Raw genomic sequence first — 20,152 nt, 5'->3', positions numbered from 1 at the left:
AAGTGAAAGAGGAGAGTGAAAAAGTTGGCTTAAAGCTTGACATTCAGAAAACTAAGATCATGGCAACTGGTCCCATCACTTCATGGCAAATAGATAGGGAAACAGTGGAAACAGTGTCAGACTTTATTTTGTTGGGCTCCAAAATCACTGCAGATGGTGACTGCACCCATGAAATTGATGCTTACTCCTTGGGAGTTATGAGCAACCTAGACAGCATATTAAAAAGCAGAGACATTACTTTGTCAACAAAGGTATGCTAGTCAAAGCTATGGTTTTTCCAGTAGTCATGTATGGATGTGAGAGTTGGACTATAAAGAAAGCTGAGTGCTAAAGATTTGATGCCTTTGAACTGTGGTGTTGGAGAGAACTCCTTGAGAGTCCCTTGGACTGCAAGGAGATCCAACCAGTCCATCCTAAAGGAATTCAGTCCTGAATATTCGTTGGAAGGACTGATGCTGAAGCTGAAACTCCACTACTTTGGCCACCTGATGTGAAGAACTAACTCATTTGAAGAGACCCTGATGCTGGGAAAGATTGAAGGAGACACCAGAGGATGAGATGGTTGGATGGCATCACCGACTCAATGGAGATAAGTTTGAGTAAACTCAAGCAGTTGGTGACGGACAGGGAGGCCTGGTGTACTGTGGTCACTGGGGTCGCAAAGAGTCGGACACGATTGAGCAACTGAACTGAACTGAACTGAACCAAGATTTCAAATGGGCAAGAAGGTCCCTTCATCTGTTCTCGCCCCGTTGTATCTTACTGTAACTGAGATCTTGACGGCGAGCCATAGGCAATACTCAATTAGTTCAGCATGCGGCCAGACTAGTTCGACATTTCCTAATGCTTTATTGTCAGATGAATTTGGTCTCAGAGACCATATTTAAGCTTGTTCTGGCTTATATGAGCTTATAGCCTGGGTAGAGCAGATGACCAAAACAGTGTGATTTTGAACATTCATCCCCTTAGACCATGCATTGTAATTACACTTCATAAAGAACTGATTCTGAAAGATGTCTTGGCCCAAGACTTGTTTTATAGTACCCCACACCCAAATTGGGATACCCTGGTGGCCCAGCAATAAAGAATCTACCTGCAATGCAGGAATCCCTGGGTTGGGAAGATCTCCTGGAGAGAGAAGTGGCAACCCAGTTCAGTATTGTTGCCTAGGAAATCCCATGGACAGAGATGTCTGATGGGCTACAGTCCATGGGGTTGCAAAGAGTCAGACATGACTTTTTGCTTAAGCAACAACAACCACAACACACCCAAATTCCACTAAAATCAAAACAAATTGAAGCAGCTTTAAAACTGTTTTGTGCAACTCTCTAAATTTTGTCCCCCTGGGAACAATGTGTTCTGAACTATCTGAAGATAAGTCAGGAGCTTGCTAGCTGTGTGATTTTGGGTCAGTTCCTTGACCTCTATGTATCTCAGTTGTTCTCATCTGTACAATGGAGGTAATAGTAGTACTTGCCTCATAGAGAGTGGTTCGGTTCAATTCATTTCAGTACATCTTCATTGAAAACCTGACTCTCTGATCTTGAAATATGGTAATAAACCAAACCACTGAATTCCTGCTGTCATGAAGCTTCTATTCTAGTGGGGACAGAAGAACAGTGAGCAAATAAATAGATATATGGTATAACACTGATTCTGAGAGGCACAGTTTTAACATTTGAACATCTCTGATGAAGTTATTGGTATCATGTCATGATGACTGGTATTTTTCAGCCTTTTTAGAGATGCATAATGGTAGGTCTTAGAGTTGACGAATTCTTATATTTGATTAAATACGGTAAAATATGTCAGACAGTGCTAAGTACTAAGTCAACAAGTTACATCAGGCTAGAGAGCTGTAGGGCTTCCCAGGTGGCGCTAGAGGTAAAGAACCCTCCTGCCAGTGCAGGAGACATAAGAGACATGAGATCGATCCCTGGGTGGGGAAGATCTCCTGCAGGAGGGCTTGGCCGCCCACTCTGGTATTCTTGCCTGGAGAATCCCGTGGACAGAGGAGCCTGGCGAGTTACAGTCCATGGGGTCGCAAAGAGTCAGATGTGACTGCACGACTTCACGGGCACAGAGCTGTAGGCTGCAGCCTGGAGGGAACCACTTACCTCGGGTGTCAGAAAGGCATTCCTGTCCACGTGCCCTTGGTCCCGAGGCCTGAAGGAAGTCAGATGGGACGCGCTCCAGGCAGTGAGTGCTGTCATCGGTGAGGAGAGAGGCTGCAGAGTGTTCACTCCAGGACCCTCCTCACCAGGGTTCCACTCCCAGCCCTGCCATCTCTAAGGTCTGTGACATGGTCCAGTCACTCCACCTCTCTGTCTCCACTTTTCCCCTGACAACAGGGATCGGAACAGTGCGTCTCAGGATGCTTGTTGGACTTACCGGGTCAGTGTCTGTAAGCATTGAGGACAGGGCTTGGCATGTCAAGGATGAGGGGAAGTGCATACCCCAGCCTGAGCTCAGGCCCCAGGCAAGGAGCCCTGGCTTCAGAGCTCTGCTGCAGCCTCTCCAGGGCTCTCCCCTGTGAAGACGTCGGACAGTGTCTGCCTCCTGGGCTTGTGGGAAGCCGCAAACCAGAGGCCTCCTGTGTTTAAGATGTATCTGAGGACTCCCTGAGGCTAGCCGGACACTGCTATGGGCACTGGGTATTTCGGTGCATGTGGCCAGAGAGGTCCCTGAGCTGGAGCTGACAGCGGGAGGGATAAAGCCGATGAGCGAGTTGATATCTGGAAGCACAGTGAAGGCACTGGGGCACTTGGAGGTGAACGCTTCAGCAATGGTGTTCAGGGAAGACCTCCTGCAGGAGGTGACACTCGATCTGCGACCTGAAAGAGACAAAAGGCCTGGTTCTGCACAGACCTGTGGGGAGAGCAAGTGCCGAGGTCCAGAGGCAGGCAGGAGCAGGAGCTGAAGGGAAGCCAGCGAGGCTGGCGAACAAGAGAGGTGGGGCTGAGAAGCGGGTGGGGGCAGTTCATGCATCATCAGCTCTCAGAAGGCCTTTGCTATTCCATTGCAGTGAAGTCACTGGAGGTACTGTGTGTAAGGAAAGCTTCTAGCATGATGTTTGGCCCAAACTGGGTGCTCATTAACTGGGAAACATTGATGCACAGTAGTGTGTGCGTGGTGATCTCCAGAGCCTGTGAGGAAGACAATGAAAACTGCTGTTTTGTGTATTTTGTTGTTGTTTAAGTGACAAATTCTTTTGTTTAAAGCTAGAACTGGATTTGTCATATAGGTCTAGGAATTTGAACTTTGGTATACACAATAGAATTGCCTGCTTGGAGCCATTTAAAGCTCTCGTGTCTAATTTTATCAAGGGTATTTCAAAAGGTCAGGGGGCAGTCAGAGAGGATGTGGAAAAAACCAATAGATAAAGACAAGATAGGCAGGAACTTGTTTTTTAAGTCACCCAGCACAACACCGGCAGCTTAATGTTTAATAAATGACTTTTGGTGCTGACCTCTCCCCAGGCATGCTATTTGTAGAAGTATGCAAGGGCCAGGGTGAGGAAGGGCTCGCATCTATTTCCTGTTAATTTTTTCATCTTGTCCCCCTAATAATTCTGGGAAATAGAGAGTCATTGGATGAGCATTATAGCCATACCAGCTACAACTGGGGATTGCACTTTCAAAGCTCTTCAGAGAGTGATCACTGCATTGTATCTTTGCATTGCAAGGATGGAGACCATCCCCAGAGTTGGAGTTGTGCAGTGCACGGGCTGGGCAGCCATACTTAACTGTCCTGTCTACAAGATAGCTCTTACCCTCACTATGGGCTCACTATGGAATATGTCCCCCACCAAAATTTGTACGTTGAAAACCAGTCTGAAATGAGATGGTATTAGGTGCTGGGGCCTCTGGGTGATTAGGTGACTTGGGTGATTCAGGGTGGCAGAGCTGTCATGAATGGGATTAGTGCCCTCATAACAGAGACCCCAGTGAGCTCTTTTGCCCCCTCGGCCAAGTGAGGACACAGTGAGAAGACTGCTGACTATGAACCAGGAAGTGCGCCCTCACTAGACAAAAGATCTACCAGGGCTTTGATCTTGGATTTCCTAGCCTCCAACTATGAGAAATAAATGTTTGCTGTTTATCAGCTACTCCGTCTATAGTATTCTGATATAGCAGCCTAAATAGACTGAGACAGGAATTGGTTCTGAGAAGTAGGGTGCTGCTAACAGTTTGGAAGCAGCTTTGGAACTGGGTAGTGGGTAGAGAGGTTGCAAGAATTTTGAGGCTCCTGCTAGAAAAAGCCTATTGTCCTTCACAGCATTACTGTGAATAGGGGCAATACTGGTGAGGACTGAGAGAAAAAGAGAGAGCGGGGGAGCTGGAGAGAAAGCTTCAATCTTCGTGGAGATACTTAAGTCATCCTGAACAGAATGTTGGTAGAAATGTGGACGGTAAAGGCCATCCCAATGAGGTCTTACATGCAAATGAGGATCACGTTATTGGATGCTGGGAAAAGGCCATTCTTCTTGTGTGTTAATCACTCAGTTGTGTCCGACTCTTTGTGAGCCATGAACTGTAGCCCACCAGGCTCCTCTGTCCATGGGATTCTCCAGTCAAGAATACCTGGAGAATAGTGGGTAGCCATTCCCTTCTCCAGGGGATCTTCCTGACCCAGGGATTGAACCTGGGTCTCCTGCATTGCAGGCAGTTTCTTTACCATATGGACAACCAGGGAAACTTGGTTGAATTGTGATCAGGTCCTGTTGTTTTCTAGAAGGTAAAACTTACAGGTGATGAAGTTGGATATTTGAGGAAATGTCTAAGCAGAGTATCGAAGAAGCAGCCTGGTTTCTCCTGACTCTTTATAAAATGTGAGAAGGGAGATGATTTGAAGATGGAATTGTTCAGCAAAGAGGAATCAGAATTTAAAGATTTGGAAAATTCTCAGCCTGTATACATTGCAAAAAATGAGAATGCTAAGGGTGTTGGCCAAACAGCCCTTTGATAAGGAGGTTAATACTAATTAGTATTAGTAAGAGGCTAGGCACTATTTTTCAGGACAAGAGAAGAATGACATGGAAGGTGATTCAGAGACCAGCAAGGCTGTCACTCCTGCCATAAGCCCGGAGTGCATGGCTCTGGGGGGACAGTTGCCTCCACTTGGATTAGAAAAGAGGGGGCCTCCCAGAACCCCAAGGCTGAGACCCCAGCCCAGGAGAGATACAGGGCCCCAGCAGAGCCATCCTGCCAAGCCTTGGGGGCGATGTTACCAGTGGGCCTGGAAGGCAGAGCATCCAGCCAAAGAGGATTAGTCCTGAGCCTTCCAATTCAACGTTATTTGCTCTGTTAGGTTTGGGGCTTACTTGAGATCTGTCACCCTTTCCTCTTTCCTGTTTCTCCCTGTTGGAATGGTAATGTCTCTCCTGCTCGTGCCCCACCTTTGTATTTTGGGAGCAGATAACTGCTAGGTCTCTCCGTTTCACAGCTGGAGAGGAGTTCGCCTCAGGATGTATCTCACTTCCAGTCTCACTCATGGGTGATTTAAACAAGGTGAGGTTTAGATGAAGCTTTGGACTTCAGACTCTAGAGTTGATGCTGGAATCAGTTAATTCTTTGGCAGGTGTTGGGATAGAGTAAATGTATTTTGCATGTGAGAAGAACATGAATTTAGGGGTTATCAAAGGTGGAATACAATAAGCTGTATCCCCCCTCCCCCACATAATTCCTGTGCTGAAGCCTAGCCCCCAATGTGGTGATGTTTTTAGGTTTGACCTTTGGGAGATGATTAAGTCATGAGGGTGGAGCCCTCATCAGTGGGGTTAGTGCCTTTGTAAAAGGGACCCTAGAGAGCTCTCTCAGCCCTTCCACCATGTGAGGACACAGCAAAAGGACAGCCCTCTATGAACCAGGAAACACCCGATCCACTGGTATTTTCATCTTGTACTTCCCAGCCTTTAGAATTATGAGAGATGTTTATTTTTGTAAGCCACACAGTGTATGGCAGTCTGTTATAGAAGTTTGAATGAACTAAGACAGTCCCCACTTTCAAAAAAACTGATGTCACCCAGGGCTCAGTGAAGGTTAGATGACAGCTGAGGACACGTGACTAGAATGAGCAGATGTAGGAGCTGAACACAGGTAACACCAGGAGAATAATAGCTGCTCCTGACTCTGGCTACCTCCCTCCCACTGTCTGCTGGGGAAAATTGTTGTTGTTCATTTGCAGAGTTGGGTCTGACTCTTTGCGACCCCACGAACTGCAGCCCACCAGGCTTCCGTCCTTCACTATCTCCTAGGGTTTGCTCAAACTCATGTCCATTGAGTCGGTGATGACTCATTGGTAAGCTGGGGAAAATGGATTCAGGCAGATGAAAACAAGATGAGAGAGAGGCTGCTGAGGACTCTGAGGGATGAAGCCAGAGAAGAGATCAAGGAGGAAGTGAGTCATTCTGACTGGGGGGCCTTGACAGCACCACAGTTTGAGCGGGGCTTGGCAGAGGAGTCAGACTCCGTCGTCAGGGTGGGGGAAGGGCACCCAAGAGCCGTTTGCCACATCGTTTTGCGGTCTTGCCCCTCAGCCACATCCCAGCTGCAGCTGCATCTCATCCATAAGCGGACGACTCACACCCGTAATTCATTCATAAGCGTTTATTTCCATCTAAATCAGCAAACGGACATGTGTCCTGATGGCCATGCACGCGCCTCTCAGGGCACTGGTCCACTCCGAGGGTTGGCACAGGGGGGCTGGCTGTGCAGTTTTGATAGTCCCATTGGAGGAAATTAAGTGCTCCGAGCAGTTGCTTCCTAACAGCTTCCAAGGTGGGAAATCAACCCCTTTGCCTGCGGTCTACAGATAACGTTGCCTCAGCAGCTCGCTTTCCTCCAGCTTGTAAGAAAATTGGGACTTCCCCAGTGGGTGTATGAGTGGGGAACCTCACGTGGAGGAGGACAGCAGTGGCCACAGCCATGATTGTAATAGCAGCTAACACTGATCGAGCACTCTTTATGTTCTGGGGCTGTGCTAAGTATGGTAGAGAAATATCTTCTCTTATGTGGGACTAGGTTCTAAAGTCAGCATGTAAGAGGCGAAAACTTGTGTCTGGCTGAAATTCGCCTGGAAGGTCCCTTAAGTTGTCCATAACGTTCAGGCACATGGCCATGCATGCTCCCGAACAGCAGTCTTACTTATAAACATGGACAGTATGATTTTGCCTAAATGCATCATCAGTCTCTCTCTCACCTCGCCCTCAGTCTGGGACATTGAAAGTAGGGATGGGGGGAGCCACCAATTTTTAAAATTATTATTTCTCTCCCATCCCCTTTTGTTCATCCTGCTCTTCTTCCCCTTGGTTTTCCCCCTCATCTTTTCAGAAACTGAACACATCAATTTGAATTGCCCTAAGTTAAATTCTCGTTTAATACAACTTCACTCTTTGACTTCATGCTCAGTGCTGGGGAGGGGAAATTGCCCCCTCCATCCCTCTTGATGTCTTGTGGTTGGACACAAGACAGATTAGCAGGAGAAAAAGAGACATATTTGAAATTCTTGCTGGTCTCTTAGGCATGGGATCTAAGAAGTGACCAAAGCAGATAACTTTTATACTTTCAGACAAAGAAATAATATATTTGGGAGGAACTGACAAGAGAGAGAACCTTAGGTTTTGGGTGCCCAACTAGTGAAAAATCTAAACTGAGTTTTGACTTGGGGTAGTAAATAAAAGCAGTAACAGAGTTTGTTTAGATTTTGGTTTCTTGCCTGAATTCCCTATCTCTGGCAGTAAGGGTGTCCTTCTACCTCCAGATGCAGGGAGTACACCTTTCACATGAGAGATTTTTTAAATTTATTTTTTAATCGGAATATAATTGCTTTGGGCTTCCCAGGAGGCTCAGTGGTAAAGACTCCACCTGCCAAGCAAGAGATATGGGTTCGATCCCTGGGTTGGGACGATTTCCCTAGAGGAGTGCCTGGCAAACCCACTGCAGTATTCTTGCCTGGAGAAGTCCATGGGCAGAGGCGCCTGGTGGGCTGCAGTCCATGGGGTTGCAAAAGAGTCAGACACAACTGAGCAACTAAACAACAACACAACACAACACAGCAACATCATTGCTTTCCAATGTTGTATTCATTTCCGCTCTACGACGATGTGAATCAGCTCTATGTATATGTATGTCCCCTCCCTCTTGAGCTTCGCTCCCACCCCATCCCCACTCCACTGCTCTAGGTCATCACAGAGCACCAGGCTGCGTTCCCTGGGCTATGCAGCCACTTCCCACTCGCTGTTTTACACGTGGCAGTACAAATGTCAATGCTACCCTCAGTTCATCCCATCCTCTCCCTCCCCCTCTGTGTCTACACGTCCATTCCACATGCGAGAGATCTTTTCCTGCTCTCAGGGTGACAGAAAGGAGGGTCAGAGTCCCTCTTGTTAAGGGCCAAGTGTCCCTCTTGGCCATTTCTTAAAGAACTTTGATTCAAAATAATCAGTATGCCGTTGAGGCACATTTGGGTGCAGCCTACTCTGGGCCCGACCGTTAAGGCACCCTGGAGAGTAAACGCTGTACTGTCACTGTGGTGCTCTTTCGGTTAAAGACACTAAGAGAAGTCTAGGCACAAGCCTGAGGCTGCACAGCTCTCAAACCTGGCCCCAGGACACCAGCCCCCAGGCACCAGACTCCAGAACCTGTGAGCTGTTAGCTGGGAAGACAAGAGCAGGCTCCCTCGGGCTTCTGTCCCTGCTCTCATGGCCCCTTTGGGCCTCTTCAGCCAATTGAACATTGAGTGTCAGACCCAACTAGTGATCCAGCTATCACCAACTTGGGCCTCACTTCTTAAAAATAAGTGTTTCATCCAGCCCAACCCTGAGATTTAATAGCCAATGTTGTATGCACATTAAACACCAAATGATTGTTAACATGTTTATTGAAGCTTAACAGGCATCCAATATATAAAAGCTGGCTCTCTTCTATGGCTGTCAGACCTCAATAAACATGTTTAATAATTAATTGGCATTAAGCAAACATAATTGTGTGATTCTAAATTAAGTGTTCGGCGAAGCGTACTGTGAATGGGAAACCACAGTGGTGTTTTATTACTTAAAGTTTAGGCTGTCAATCTGGCTTTTCACATACAAGGAAAAGCACCCTGCTTTCAAAGCCATGTGGCATGCCGGATGCCTCATGCCAAAAAAAAAAAGCACAGGCCTTCCTCTTCCTAGACTCTTTGATCTGAAAGTGTTTCTTACTTGGTTAGCTGTTTGTCTTTCATTCACTTGGGGTTCTGAAAGTCCTGAGTCAAGAATTTGTGTTTTCATGTTATCAGCTTTCAGGTGAATTAACCAGTTCTGACATAAACTCCATTCTCCCCCCAGTATAATAGCAAGTAGCCAATGCTTGACACTTGCTGTAGTTACATTCTCTAAAATCACTGCAAACACTGGTTTAGGGAATACGGAACCATTGTTCCTAGGGGAAATAGGAGATTAGGTTCCTCTGAGCCTCTCATCACAACGCTTTGTCACCTGATCAATATATGTTTCACATGTTTCTGTTTAAAGTAACTTTATTTAACTTACATTGTTCGTTCTTTTTCATTGAACTCACAGCCAATAGCACTGTAACTCATGCCTGGATGAAACTTATCTAACACACAGATATTCTCTGCAAGGCACACCATGGCCTGTTGTGCTCAGAAACACCAAGCAACACTCCAGCACAGCTCAACAGGGCCTTCTTAAACAGCAGAACAGCGAGAGAAAGTACAAAAACGTGAGGGAAGAAAAGGGGCACAAATGAGACCATGAAAAGGACACTTGTTTATAATATGAGCTGAAACAAGAAAGCATAATGATCTTAGCTGGGAACTTTCCTGTGGGACACTTCCCATTATCTGCAACTCTGCATTTGTCTGCCCATATCCACCTACAAGGGCTTCCCAGGTGGCTCAGAGGTAAAGAATCTGCCTGCCAATGCAAGAGATACAGGTTCGATTCCTGGGTTGGGAAGATCCCCCGGAGGAGAAAATGGCAACCCACTCCAGTATTCTTGCCTGGGAAATCCCATGGACAGAGGAGTCTAGTGGGCTATATAGTCCATGGGGTCACAAAGAGTCAGACATGACTTAATGACTGAGCATGCAAGCATCCATCCATGCAAAAGCACCATGAATGCTGAGTCCAAGGCTACAAGTAAATTTGCTTTATGCAGGTACACAAAGACAAAAATCCTTGAGTTTTGAAATGAGAATTCCATCAAACATGGCCATCTGTATACTAAGTGCTGTGTATCCTCTGCTAGGCCTTTCTACAAGCTGTTCCACCTGCCTGTTACATTGTCTGCTGATCCTCATGATGCTTTTGCTCACAGTAATTGCACAATAAATATTTGTGCAGTTCAGCTGACTAATTTTCAAATAAGGACCCCAAATATGTCATAGCCTAAATGTCAAGAATGTGGGAGATTGCCCATCTTAGCAGATTCTTTGCAACATTGTGTTATCATTTTTTTAATCTTTGCTAAGTTTAAAAGAGACCCAGAGTTTTTTCCCCTCACTGCGGTAGGGCTACACAGGATATCCATCTTCAGATGCCCAGCCCTGTATTCCCATTAGCCTTATAGGTGAATGTGTGGACATGTGTGTTTAGGCATGCCTGTACAGAATACAATATGAATTTTTTTAAATTGAATTAATGATATTGGTAAGAAATTTCTTTGTCTTGTGTCCTTCCCCAGTATTTCTTGAAAAGTCTTTTCTTCCAACACTTTCTGCCGAAGTAAGCTTGGGGTTTTGTTGAGATCTATTCATTTTAATTCTCTTTCCCTCTCCCTCTTCTTTTTCTACCAATGGAAAACGCAGCTGTTGAGGATGACAATTGCCAAACAGAGGCTGGGAGATGAAGAAATCGGCGTGCGGCACTTTGCGGCCCATGAGCGTGAGGATTTGGTTCAGCAGCTGGAGAGAGCAAAGGAACAGGTTGTCGTCAGCATCTGTTCAGAGTAGGGGTGGGGGTGGTGTTTGCACAGCTGGGCACAACACAGGGAAGAGTAGACAGTGCCCTGTTTCCCCGAGAGTGTGGGGTGCCTGGGATGTGGTCAGAGGAGGAAGAAGGATGCAGTTTGAAGGCATTTACTCCCTCCGTTCTCTGCTAAGTTCTCAAGCAAGCTCTTCTGTTTTTGGCTTCTAGCAGATCTGCTGTCTTACTTTGGGTGTCATTGTTCTGAACATAGCAAGAAACATCCCCCGTACCCAGGATAGACAGGGAGCGAACAAACGTGACAAACTGGCCTTAATTTGCAAGTTTCAGCTGAAATACTGAGCGATGCTTTTTAGTCTAAATCTCAACGGGTACCAAGCCCTCGTTAGGGAGCAGCTTAGAGAGCCTCGACTTTGTTTTTCTTCTCTTACTAAGTGATTTTGAAGAACAGAACAAGATTTCTGGGTCTAGAGTGTTTTGAAAAAGTATGTAGTTGTAAGACACTGGCTGTTGTTACCAGTGTCTGGATTTGCCCTCTCTGAGCCTCTGGCTTTAGGGCAGGCTGCAGCTGGTAAGCCAGAAGGTCTGTGGTTCCAAGCTGCCACGTCTGTCTCATCTTGGATACAGTAAGTGACTGGCTGGAAGTCATCTCCTTGTTTTTAGCTTTCATCATAGTCCAGTGTGTGGCACTTATGGTTTTATAGAAGGTGGCTGGCATTAATAAGCTCTCTAAAAGTCAGTCAGCAAAATAGAAGATCCCCCTCTCTAACCCTAAAGCCTGCAGAACTCCTTAAGTAAGGGCGCTTCCTTTGGTTTCAGATTGAGTCTCTGGAGCATGACCTGCAGGCCTCTGTGGATGAGCTTCAGGATGTTAAAGAAGAGCGGTCTTCCTACCAGGACAAAGTCGAGAGGCTCAACCAGGAGCTGAACCACATCCTGAGCGGCCACGAGAACCGCATCATTGATGTGGACGCCTTGTGTATGGAGAACAGGCAAGTGCGGGCCCTGGCCTGTGGTCACAGGGTGCTGGCCCTCCACTTGCCTGCAGGCTGGCAGTTATTTGCAGCCCTACTTACATTTGATAAAATTGCCTTACAATGAAAGGAAAGTCCCAACTCTAAAGCAATGATATTAATGTCGCCCATTAGTTGTAAAAGTAAGAAGAGAACAAACAAATGCTTACAAGCTATATATGTACAGTCTTTCCCTGCCTTCTCCGGTTGGGTGAGAAGGGTAGGGAACAGTGAAAGCTGCTTGTTATTGCTATCAAGAAGACAGAAAAGAATAAGAAAATAAATTGAGGAATTCCCTTAGCTGTTTCTTTTCCTGGAGGCGAATTTCTGTGTGTGTATGTGACTAACTTAACAGCGTGTCTGGTGTTGCGTCTTCCTGCTTTGCTTCCCAGTGGAATCACCTTAATGAGAATTATTTGAAAACTGTGTTGATAGCCCTTAGGGGATCTCTGCAGAGGGCTGTTCTGAAGTGAGGTTTAGGTGACTTGGGAACATTTGACCTTCACCGCATCCATTTAAGAAGAGGTCACCAAGATGCACTTTACCTCTTTTCAGTGGTGGGAAGGCATTATATGAAAAAGGTATATTCTTCAGGTGTCTGGTTTTCCTTTTTCCCCCTTATGTTTGAGTGTATGATTTTTATTTTGCTCCCAAACTCTTTCTAGTTGTATGTGTTCTTTTCCAGGTACCTTCAAGAGAGATTAAAGCAACTTCATGAAGAGGTCAACCTCTTAAAATCTAACATTGCCAAATACAAGGTAGAAAATTATGACAGTGACGGTGATGATTCACTATTGTACATCTAAATGTCATTCTATTTTAATTCTGCTTTATGTGCCAAAGATATTCTAGTGCTTGCCTGCCCTCCAGATAGTTCAAGAAGAGCTTAAGCTGAGGAACCAGTGAGAATTAAGCCCCCAAACAGCAAACACAACAAAAAACAGGTTTTGCAAGAGCTCCTTCTATCACCTGAACAGGGCACACAGACCACCAGAATCTGGACGCAACCACTTTACAGCCTCGGTCTATACTAAATTGGATTTCCTCTCCAGTTTTTCTGTACAGAAAGCTTTTTGTTGTTGTTGTTATCAGATGATCTTTGTCTCCTAATCATCCATGAGAAAATGATTTCTGAGTGATGAAGAAACAAAGATTGGGAAATCACAATCTAAATGATAATGTTCACGTCATACTGAAAGGATAGAATGTTTAAATTCTCCCCACTGTTATTTAGTCTAATTCCAGCGCCATTAGTTCGATAATATCTATTTCTGCAGATGTTAGTTGTAAGTGTTATAATTAGCAAAATCTCCTGGGTTTCTCTGCTTTGAAAATAGATTGACTTCTCTTCCTGAGGGTGAAGTTTTACAGCCGTCTAGATGCTGGGGAGAGCCATCTCATTTTCCTTACTTTTGACGTTTGCTTTTTTCTCAGAAGTCTCTATGCTGTCCTTCCTTTTCCATTCTGTGGGGGCCACGCTTGAGTTTATACCCATCTATATATACACATAGCTCTTAACATTGTATAATTAATATATAATTAAAAAAACGTGTGTATGCATTCACTTAACATTTATTCAGTTCTTCCACGAAAGTTAAACCCAGCCTCTATCTCATGTCTGTTTGGAAGGGGTTTCCATAACTAGTGACTTCACACATTAGACTGAGTTCTTGTTTCAGATTTGATTTAATTTAACGCATATGCAGTGAGTATCTTCTATATATAGGAGGATGTAATTGCTGTAATTATGCTGGGCACCAACTGAAAAAAAAAAAAAAAAAACAACTCTTTACCAGGTCCATAAAAATCAGAACTCTTTGGCAAGGACTCTGAATTTTGAAAGTCAGACCAGCATTTAGAGTTTGCAAAGAGTTCTTGTGTGCTGGAGGGGAGGATGCATCTACCGGAATTAGGTATTTTTCCTTTATTGGCTTTTCTGACAGAGGTTTTTGTTTTCTCGCAATGCTGCTTTAGAATGCTCTTGAGAGACGGAAAAACTCAAAAGGCCAGAGCAAATCCAGTAGCAGTGGTCTGACTGGGGTCCTGTCTGCAAAGCAAGGTAGGGTCATTTTCTGGGAGGGACCATGTGTGATCACAGAATGCTGGTGCTGTGGGTCCACTTCTCCGTTTGTGAATTAGGAACCAAAGTGATCCTTAGAGTGTGCATGCGGGCTTCCTAAGTTACTTCAGTCGTGTCTGGCTCTGTGCGACCCCATGGACTCTAGCCCGCCAGGCTCTCTCTGTCCATGTTGATTCTCCAGGTAAGAATACTGGAGTGGGTTGCCATGCCCTCCTTCAGGGGATCTCCCCAACCCAGAGCTCAAACCTGTGTCTCTTACATCTCCTGTATTGGCAGGAGATACATCTCCTGTATTCCCAGCACCACTTGGGAAGCCCAATCCTTAGAGTGGTCACCCCCAAACCTCCCCCTGCATCAGCATTGCCTGGAGGGCTTATTAAAACACAGATTACAGGGCCCCACCTGAGAGTTTCCAATTTAGTGGGCCTAGGGTAAGCCCAGAAAGTGTACATTTCTAAAAAGTTGCCAGCTGATGCAATGCTGGTTTGGGTACCCTGCTTGGAGAGCTGCTGCATTAGAGGTTTCTCCAATAACTGAACCCCATCTGTATCTATTCATCTAACTGTACTCTCCTTTCTGGAATGTTTTCCCTTCTGTAATCACCAGGTCAGCATCCCGAAGTGTCTGTTCCATCCTCATTGAGTTTCTCCTTTTCTTGGCCTCTGTGATCAGACTAGAAAGGTCTCCTGGCTACTGAAATCATTTTATCATGGCACACATGCCTTTTTTCAAAGAAGTTTTTATTGATTGCAATCTTGTTCCTCCTTCTTGTCGATTCTGATGAAAAATAATGATCTTCCATGAACAGTCAGGGGAATAAATAGCAGAGCGCTTGCTTCTGACACTTAATATTTGGGGATTCAGTTTCAAACGTGAGCCTCAAGTGGACTGTGCTGGGCTGGCCTCTTTTGGGCTTGTTGGCAATGCAGACCAGCAAGGATCACGTGGTAGTCCTCATAAGAGCTATGGTGAATTTAAAAAAAAAAAAAAAAGTGCTGAATTCAGCCTGCCTAATAATCAAGGCACTTTTCCAAGCAACTCCTTTTTTTCCCCCTGAACTAGAAAAGGACACCCTAGAATTATTTTTAAAAAGAAAACTGCAGTACTCTATAGAAATGTGGAGTAGCCCATCTAAGTACAGCTGTGTATACCCTTGATAGCCAAACATCTCTGAATGTTGAGACCCAGTCTTGTCACTGTTGTGGGGAATGCCAGCCAAGCTCAAGCACCCTGGCAGAGCAGTCAGTCAGCCAAACCTTTCTAGAGAAACATTTGGCAACCTGTTACAAAAAGCCTTAAACCAATCCCCTTTGAGCCAATAAGAAATGATTACAGACATAGGCAAGCACTTAGCTTCAAGAAAGTTCTTCTTTGTTAATTATAAGAAAAAAACATTGGAAACAATGTAAATGTTCAGCATAATTAAATAAATTACCAATCCCTGATAGCTCAATTGGTAAAGAATCTGCTTGCAATGCAGGAGACCCCAGTTCAGTTCCCCAGGGAAGATCCTCTGGAGAAGGCATAGGCTACCCACTCCAATATTCTTGGGCTTCTTGGTGGCTCAGCTGGCAAAGAATCAGCTTGCAATCCGGGAGACCTGGGTTTGATCCCTGGGTTGGGAAGATCCCCTAGAGAAGGGAGAGGCTACCTACTCCAGTATTCTGGCCTGGAGAATTCCATGGACTGTATAGTCCACGGGGTCACAAAGAGTCGGACACGACTGAGCGACTTTCACATGCATGGGCTACTAAGCAGCCATCACATTTTATATTTTAGTAGATATTCATGATGAGACATAAGGTTAAGTGAAGAAAAGCAGAGCTTTTTCCCATTTTTGAAGAGAAATGTGTGAACTTATGTGTCTACATATAGGCATATAGGAAATGGTATTCAAAGATATATAATGAGAGATTTGTATTATTCCTTTTTTCTCCCTGTCTTGTAGAAATACAAGTGGTGGTTGTCTTTTGGCTTTATCTCGTACTTTTGAAAGACATGGAATACAAAATACATTTTGTATTCTAAATGATCTCTTACAGTATCTCACCACGCACTGAGGGTATCACCCCCGAGGACACCACCCACGAAGGGTACACCATAAGAAGCTATAATATAAACCAGGAGCTCAGGACTAGAGTTATTGTTATTTGCATGGCTGTGTGGCTCTCAGCTGGGTTTCCCTGGTGGCTCAGCTGGTAAAGAACCCGCCTGCCAATGAAGGAGACACAAGTGACACAGGTTCAATCCTTGGGTTGGGAAGATCCCTTGGAGAAGGAAATGAAAACCCACTCCAGGATTCTTGCCTGGAGAATTCCATGGACAGAGCAGCCTGGTGGGCTATAGTCTATCGGGCCACAAAGAGTTGAACACAGCTGAGCACACACATGCACACAGCCCAGTTCTCAGCGTAATGCTAGGCATATAACAGGCAGATACTCAAGAAAGAGTGAAGGAGGGTGGCTGAATGAATAGACCTCAAAGAAGGTCACCTTCAGCTAATGGTTTTAATCCATCAGCGCCTTGCTGTTTTGTCCGTGAAATGGGAATAAATAACATTTTCCAGGTTCTTTTTTAAATTTGAAGGCTCAAATGAATTAGTCAGTATGAGCATTTTGGAGTATAAAATGCTAGACAAATGCAAAAGATTTTAACCTTTAAAAAAAAAAATGTTGCAAAAGTCCACAAGGATGCCTCCTTTCTATTTAACCCTCACACTGAATTTTATTTCATTTTACTTTTGGCACTTGAAGTGGATTCTTCAATTACAACACAGTAGCACATAGAAGCCAGGAATTGATCCCAGCTTCGTTGTCCAGGAAGAAGTAACATTGGTTTGCATTTGACCATTCCAGAAGGATTTAAGACTGAATTGTACATTTTATATCCCTCCTAGTTCAGGATCTGTTATCTGAGGATCATGGGTGCAGTCTCCCAGCTACTCCACAGTCCATTTCTGATCTGAAATCTCTGGCAACAGCCCTGTTGGAGACGATCCATGAGAAGAACATGGTCATCCAGCACCAGAGGCAGACCAACAAGTAGGTGGCCAGACCCTCGGGTGCAGGGTGGGCGGGACGGCGGTGGGACGGTGGCTGTCAGCAGGCAACCAGGTGGCAACCAGGTGGGCTGCAAGTCTGAACGGGAGGAGAGGAGAACCCTCGAATCTAGAGGGAAATTTACCTGGACCAGCAAGGAGAGAATACTGGCTATTCCTCACTGAATGCTTATTCTGAGCCACTCACCAAGCCACGCATATTGCCCAGCTGATTTTGATGGTATATGTGCCTGGGGAACTTATCATACTGTCCTCAAGTCTCCTCTAGGGGAGACACCTCCTCATGCAATTTTAACCTCACGGCACGGCTTTCTGGCGCTCTGAGAGTAGAAACACCCAAGCATCAACTTACAAGCTTATGGGGCCTGGAACAGAGTCTCATGCCATTTTTTTCCAGATCAGCAAAAAAAAAAAAAAAGGATGGTGAAAAGGAACAATAGCTAAAAGAGCATGTCTTCTTCTGTTACTATAAACATGTTAACTACATTGGACAAAATCAAGCAAGTTAAAGTGGCATGTAGAGATGACAGAAGCAAAATTGGAAGTGTTCAGAGAATGGTGACTAAACCATAAATCAAAGCCACAAAGGTTGCAAATAGAGCCAGCTTCGAGGACCATCGGCTCATGCAGTCACACACAACGCAGCGCTCAGAAGGTCCCCGCACTTGGTCTAATCCTCTGCAGTCACTATCTTCAAATTCTTGATCGTTTTTTAACAAGAGGGCCCCAAGGTTTCATTTTGCACTGGGCCCTGCAAATTACATAGCTGGTCCTGCTTTTATGACCTATGCGTGGAAGCAAAATTTAAGTATGCTGTGTAGGAGCAGCTTCCCAAAGACTGGGCTTCCAGCAAGAACGGGGAGCAGTCAGGGAACTGGGGGCCTGGCGGGGTGGGGGTTTGCAAGGAGAGAGGCAACCGTGAAATGATGGAGAGTATTGTAAAAACAAAATAGCAAAAAGAGAGGCCGGGAGTGAAGGGAAGATAGCGCAGGAGATTAAGATATATATAAAAGAAGGCGAAGAGCAGTGGAGGGAGTCTGGGCAATCTCAGAGGGATGACAAGGGTGATTTATTGACAGAAGAAGTTTTTTAAAATTCTTTTAGAAGAAATATTAACCAAGGACTGAAACAGCCAGATGCTAAAATGGAGATGCTCCTCAGGGGAGGACGAAGAAATGGGGATCTCCTCAAATAGGTACGAGGTCTGTTTTATTCCGCAGCTGGTGGTGGTCCCAGGAGCCTTCTCTGTCCTCACCAGCTCCCTATAAAGCATCCACAGGGGCTCTTTCAAACCTCCTCAGGTCTTCTCAACCCTCATTTGTTCTCAGCAGGTAACCTCAGCTTCTCTTTTACTGAGAAATCAAAGCCTGCCTATCAAGAGCCCGGAGGCTCACTGCTCCCCAGTGTCTTCCACCCTCTCCCTCTGGTCTCTGGGAAACACACTGACCCACCAACCTATTGGTCCTCACCCTCCTCCCTCCTCTGGGGCCTGGCTCTCCTGTGACCTCCTCTTTCAACCTTTTCAATTTCTGCCCCTCCTGCTGCTTATGCATCTTCACCCAGAAACTTCCCAGATCTTCATAAACATCCGCCCCCAAAGGGTTCCTGTGAATCCCTTTCACCTCCAATCTTTGTGAATAAGAGGCCACCTTTACTTCTTCATCAACCACCTCCCAAATGTGTGTTCTGGGGGGGCACCTATGGTAGAATTACTTGAAGGGGGTGATTGTTTAGAAATGCAGATTTGGGGGGGTTCTGGAAGGAATGTCGGGATTCTGAATTTTAGCAGGTGCCCAGTGATGCCAGGGGCAGGCTTGAACACCTCCCAAGACCTCTTCTGAATTTTCCACAGCAATCTTCCTGTGAGGGTCACCAGTACCCCCAAACCTCACTTTCTGAGTCTCTTTCTTCTATGATTTCTCTTCATCCCAGTTCCCATCTTGAAAGCCATCTTCTTGGATTCCTTCTGCTCTCTCTGCTGCCTCGTTCCCTGTCCCTTCTCCTCTTCCCCTCCTTCCACCCCAGGCCTCTTCCTCCTCTTCCTGTCTTCTCTGATCTTCCATCTTCTTACCCCCACTCAGGGGACCTGTCTTTGCTTCCTGTCGTCTGCAGACCCTTCTTAGAACTCTTGTCACCTTGCCGTCAAGAGCAAGACCCACATTTCCGGCTGCTCAGTACAGTTTCTCCTGAATTTCAGCTCCTAAGGTTTAATGAGTCTAGAGTTTGGAGCACCCATTCCTTAGTATGTTTTAGTATCCTTTAAAATGCTTGTGCCCTTTGACCCAAAGGGTCAGTTTCTAGAAATGTATCTGAAAGAAACAAATCAGAACGATGCTCTAAGATTTATCCATGAGGTGGTTCACTGTAGATTCATTTATAAGAGTGGAAACAACAACAAGAAAAAGAGTGGAAACAACCAGAATATTTTTAAATTGGAGAAGGGTAGCATGTGTACATGCTAAGTCGCTTCAGTCGTGTCCAACTTTTTGTGACCCTGTGGACCTTAGCCCACCAGGCTCCTCTGTCCATGGAATTTTCCTGGCAAGGATACTGGAGTGGACTGCCATGCCCTCCTCCAGGGGATCTTCCAGACCCAAGGATTGAAGCTGCATTTCCTGTGGCTCTTGCATGGCAGGTGAATTCTTTACTGCTGGGCCACTGGGGAAGCCCTGGAGAATGGTTATCATTATAGTAAATCCATAAGGCAGAATATTATGCAGCCCCTTAAAGAGTGACTTGAAGAATATTTAACATGTTCTGCCCACCATCCTAGTGCCTAGGTTTGACGAACTTCCACATCACTTGGGTTGCAGCTGTCCCAAGGCCAGAATGTTTGTCCATTTTGGTCACTGTTCTCTCCAGTACGTTGGACAGTGCTAGGCCCGCATGGGTGCTTGTAATTATTTGATGATGAATGGATGATTGACTGGTCTAACCCTTTATTCCTCTTCCCTTAATACTCATGTGAAAATGGGCATTAAGTTTTATGGTTTTCAGGCATGTGTTTTTACTCAACATATATTTCCTGAATGCTTGCCAGGGCCCTTCTGTGTTCATCTCCTACCTGCTCC

The 20,152-nt window shown here is 45.5% G+C and overlaps 1 protein-coding gene across 4 annotated transcripts in view; it reads left to right on the top strand.

The window, feature by feature from the left end:
* Positions 1-20,152, top strand: part of CCDC149 (coiled-coil domain containing 149) — a 134,973-nt gene that overhangs the window by 75,361 nt on the left and 39,460 nt on the right. For all 4 annotated transcript variants that reach the window (XM_043870910.1, XM_043870911.1, XM_043870909.1 and 1 more), the window contains exons 5-9: positions 10,813-10,929; positions 11,750-11,922; positions 12,629-12,701; positions 13,918-14,002; positions 16,920-17,064. In XM_043870910.1, coding sequence (XP_043726845.1) covers positions 10,813-10,929; positions 11,750-11,922; positions 12,629-12,701; positions 13,918-14,002; positions 16,920-17,064 — 593 coding nt within the window. The remainder of the gene's footprint in view (positions 1-10,812; positions 10,930-11,749; positions 11,923-12,628; positions 12,702-13,917; positions 14,003-16,919; positions 17,065-20,152) is intronic.

This window comes from Cervus elaphus, chromosome 17 (genome assembly GCF_910594005.1).
Source record: "Cervus elaphus chromosome 17, mCerEla1.1, whole genome shotgun sequence".
Taxonomy (NCBI): Eukaryota; Metazoa; Chordata; class Mammalia; order Artiodactyla; family Cervidae; genus Cervus; species Cervus elaphus.
The sequence above is the reverse complement of the archived record's forward strand: the minus strand, read 5'-3'. Positions and strand labels throughout refer to the sequence as shown.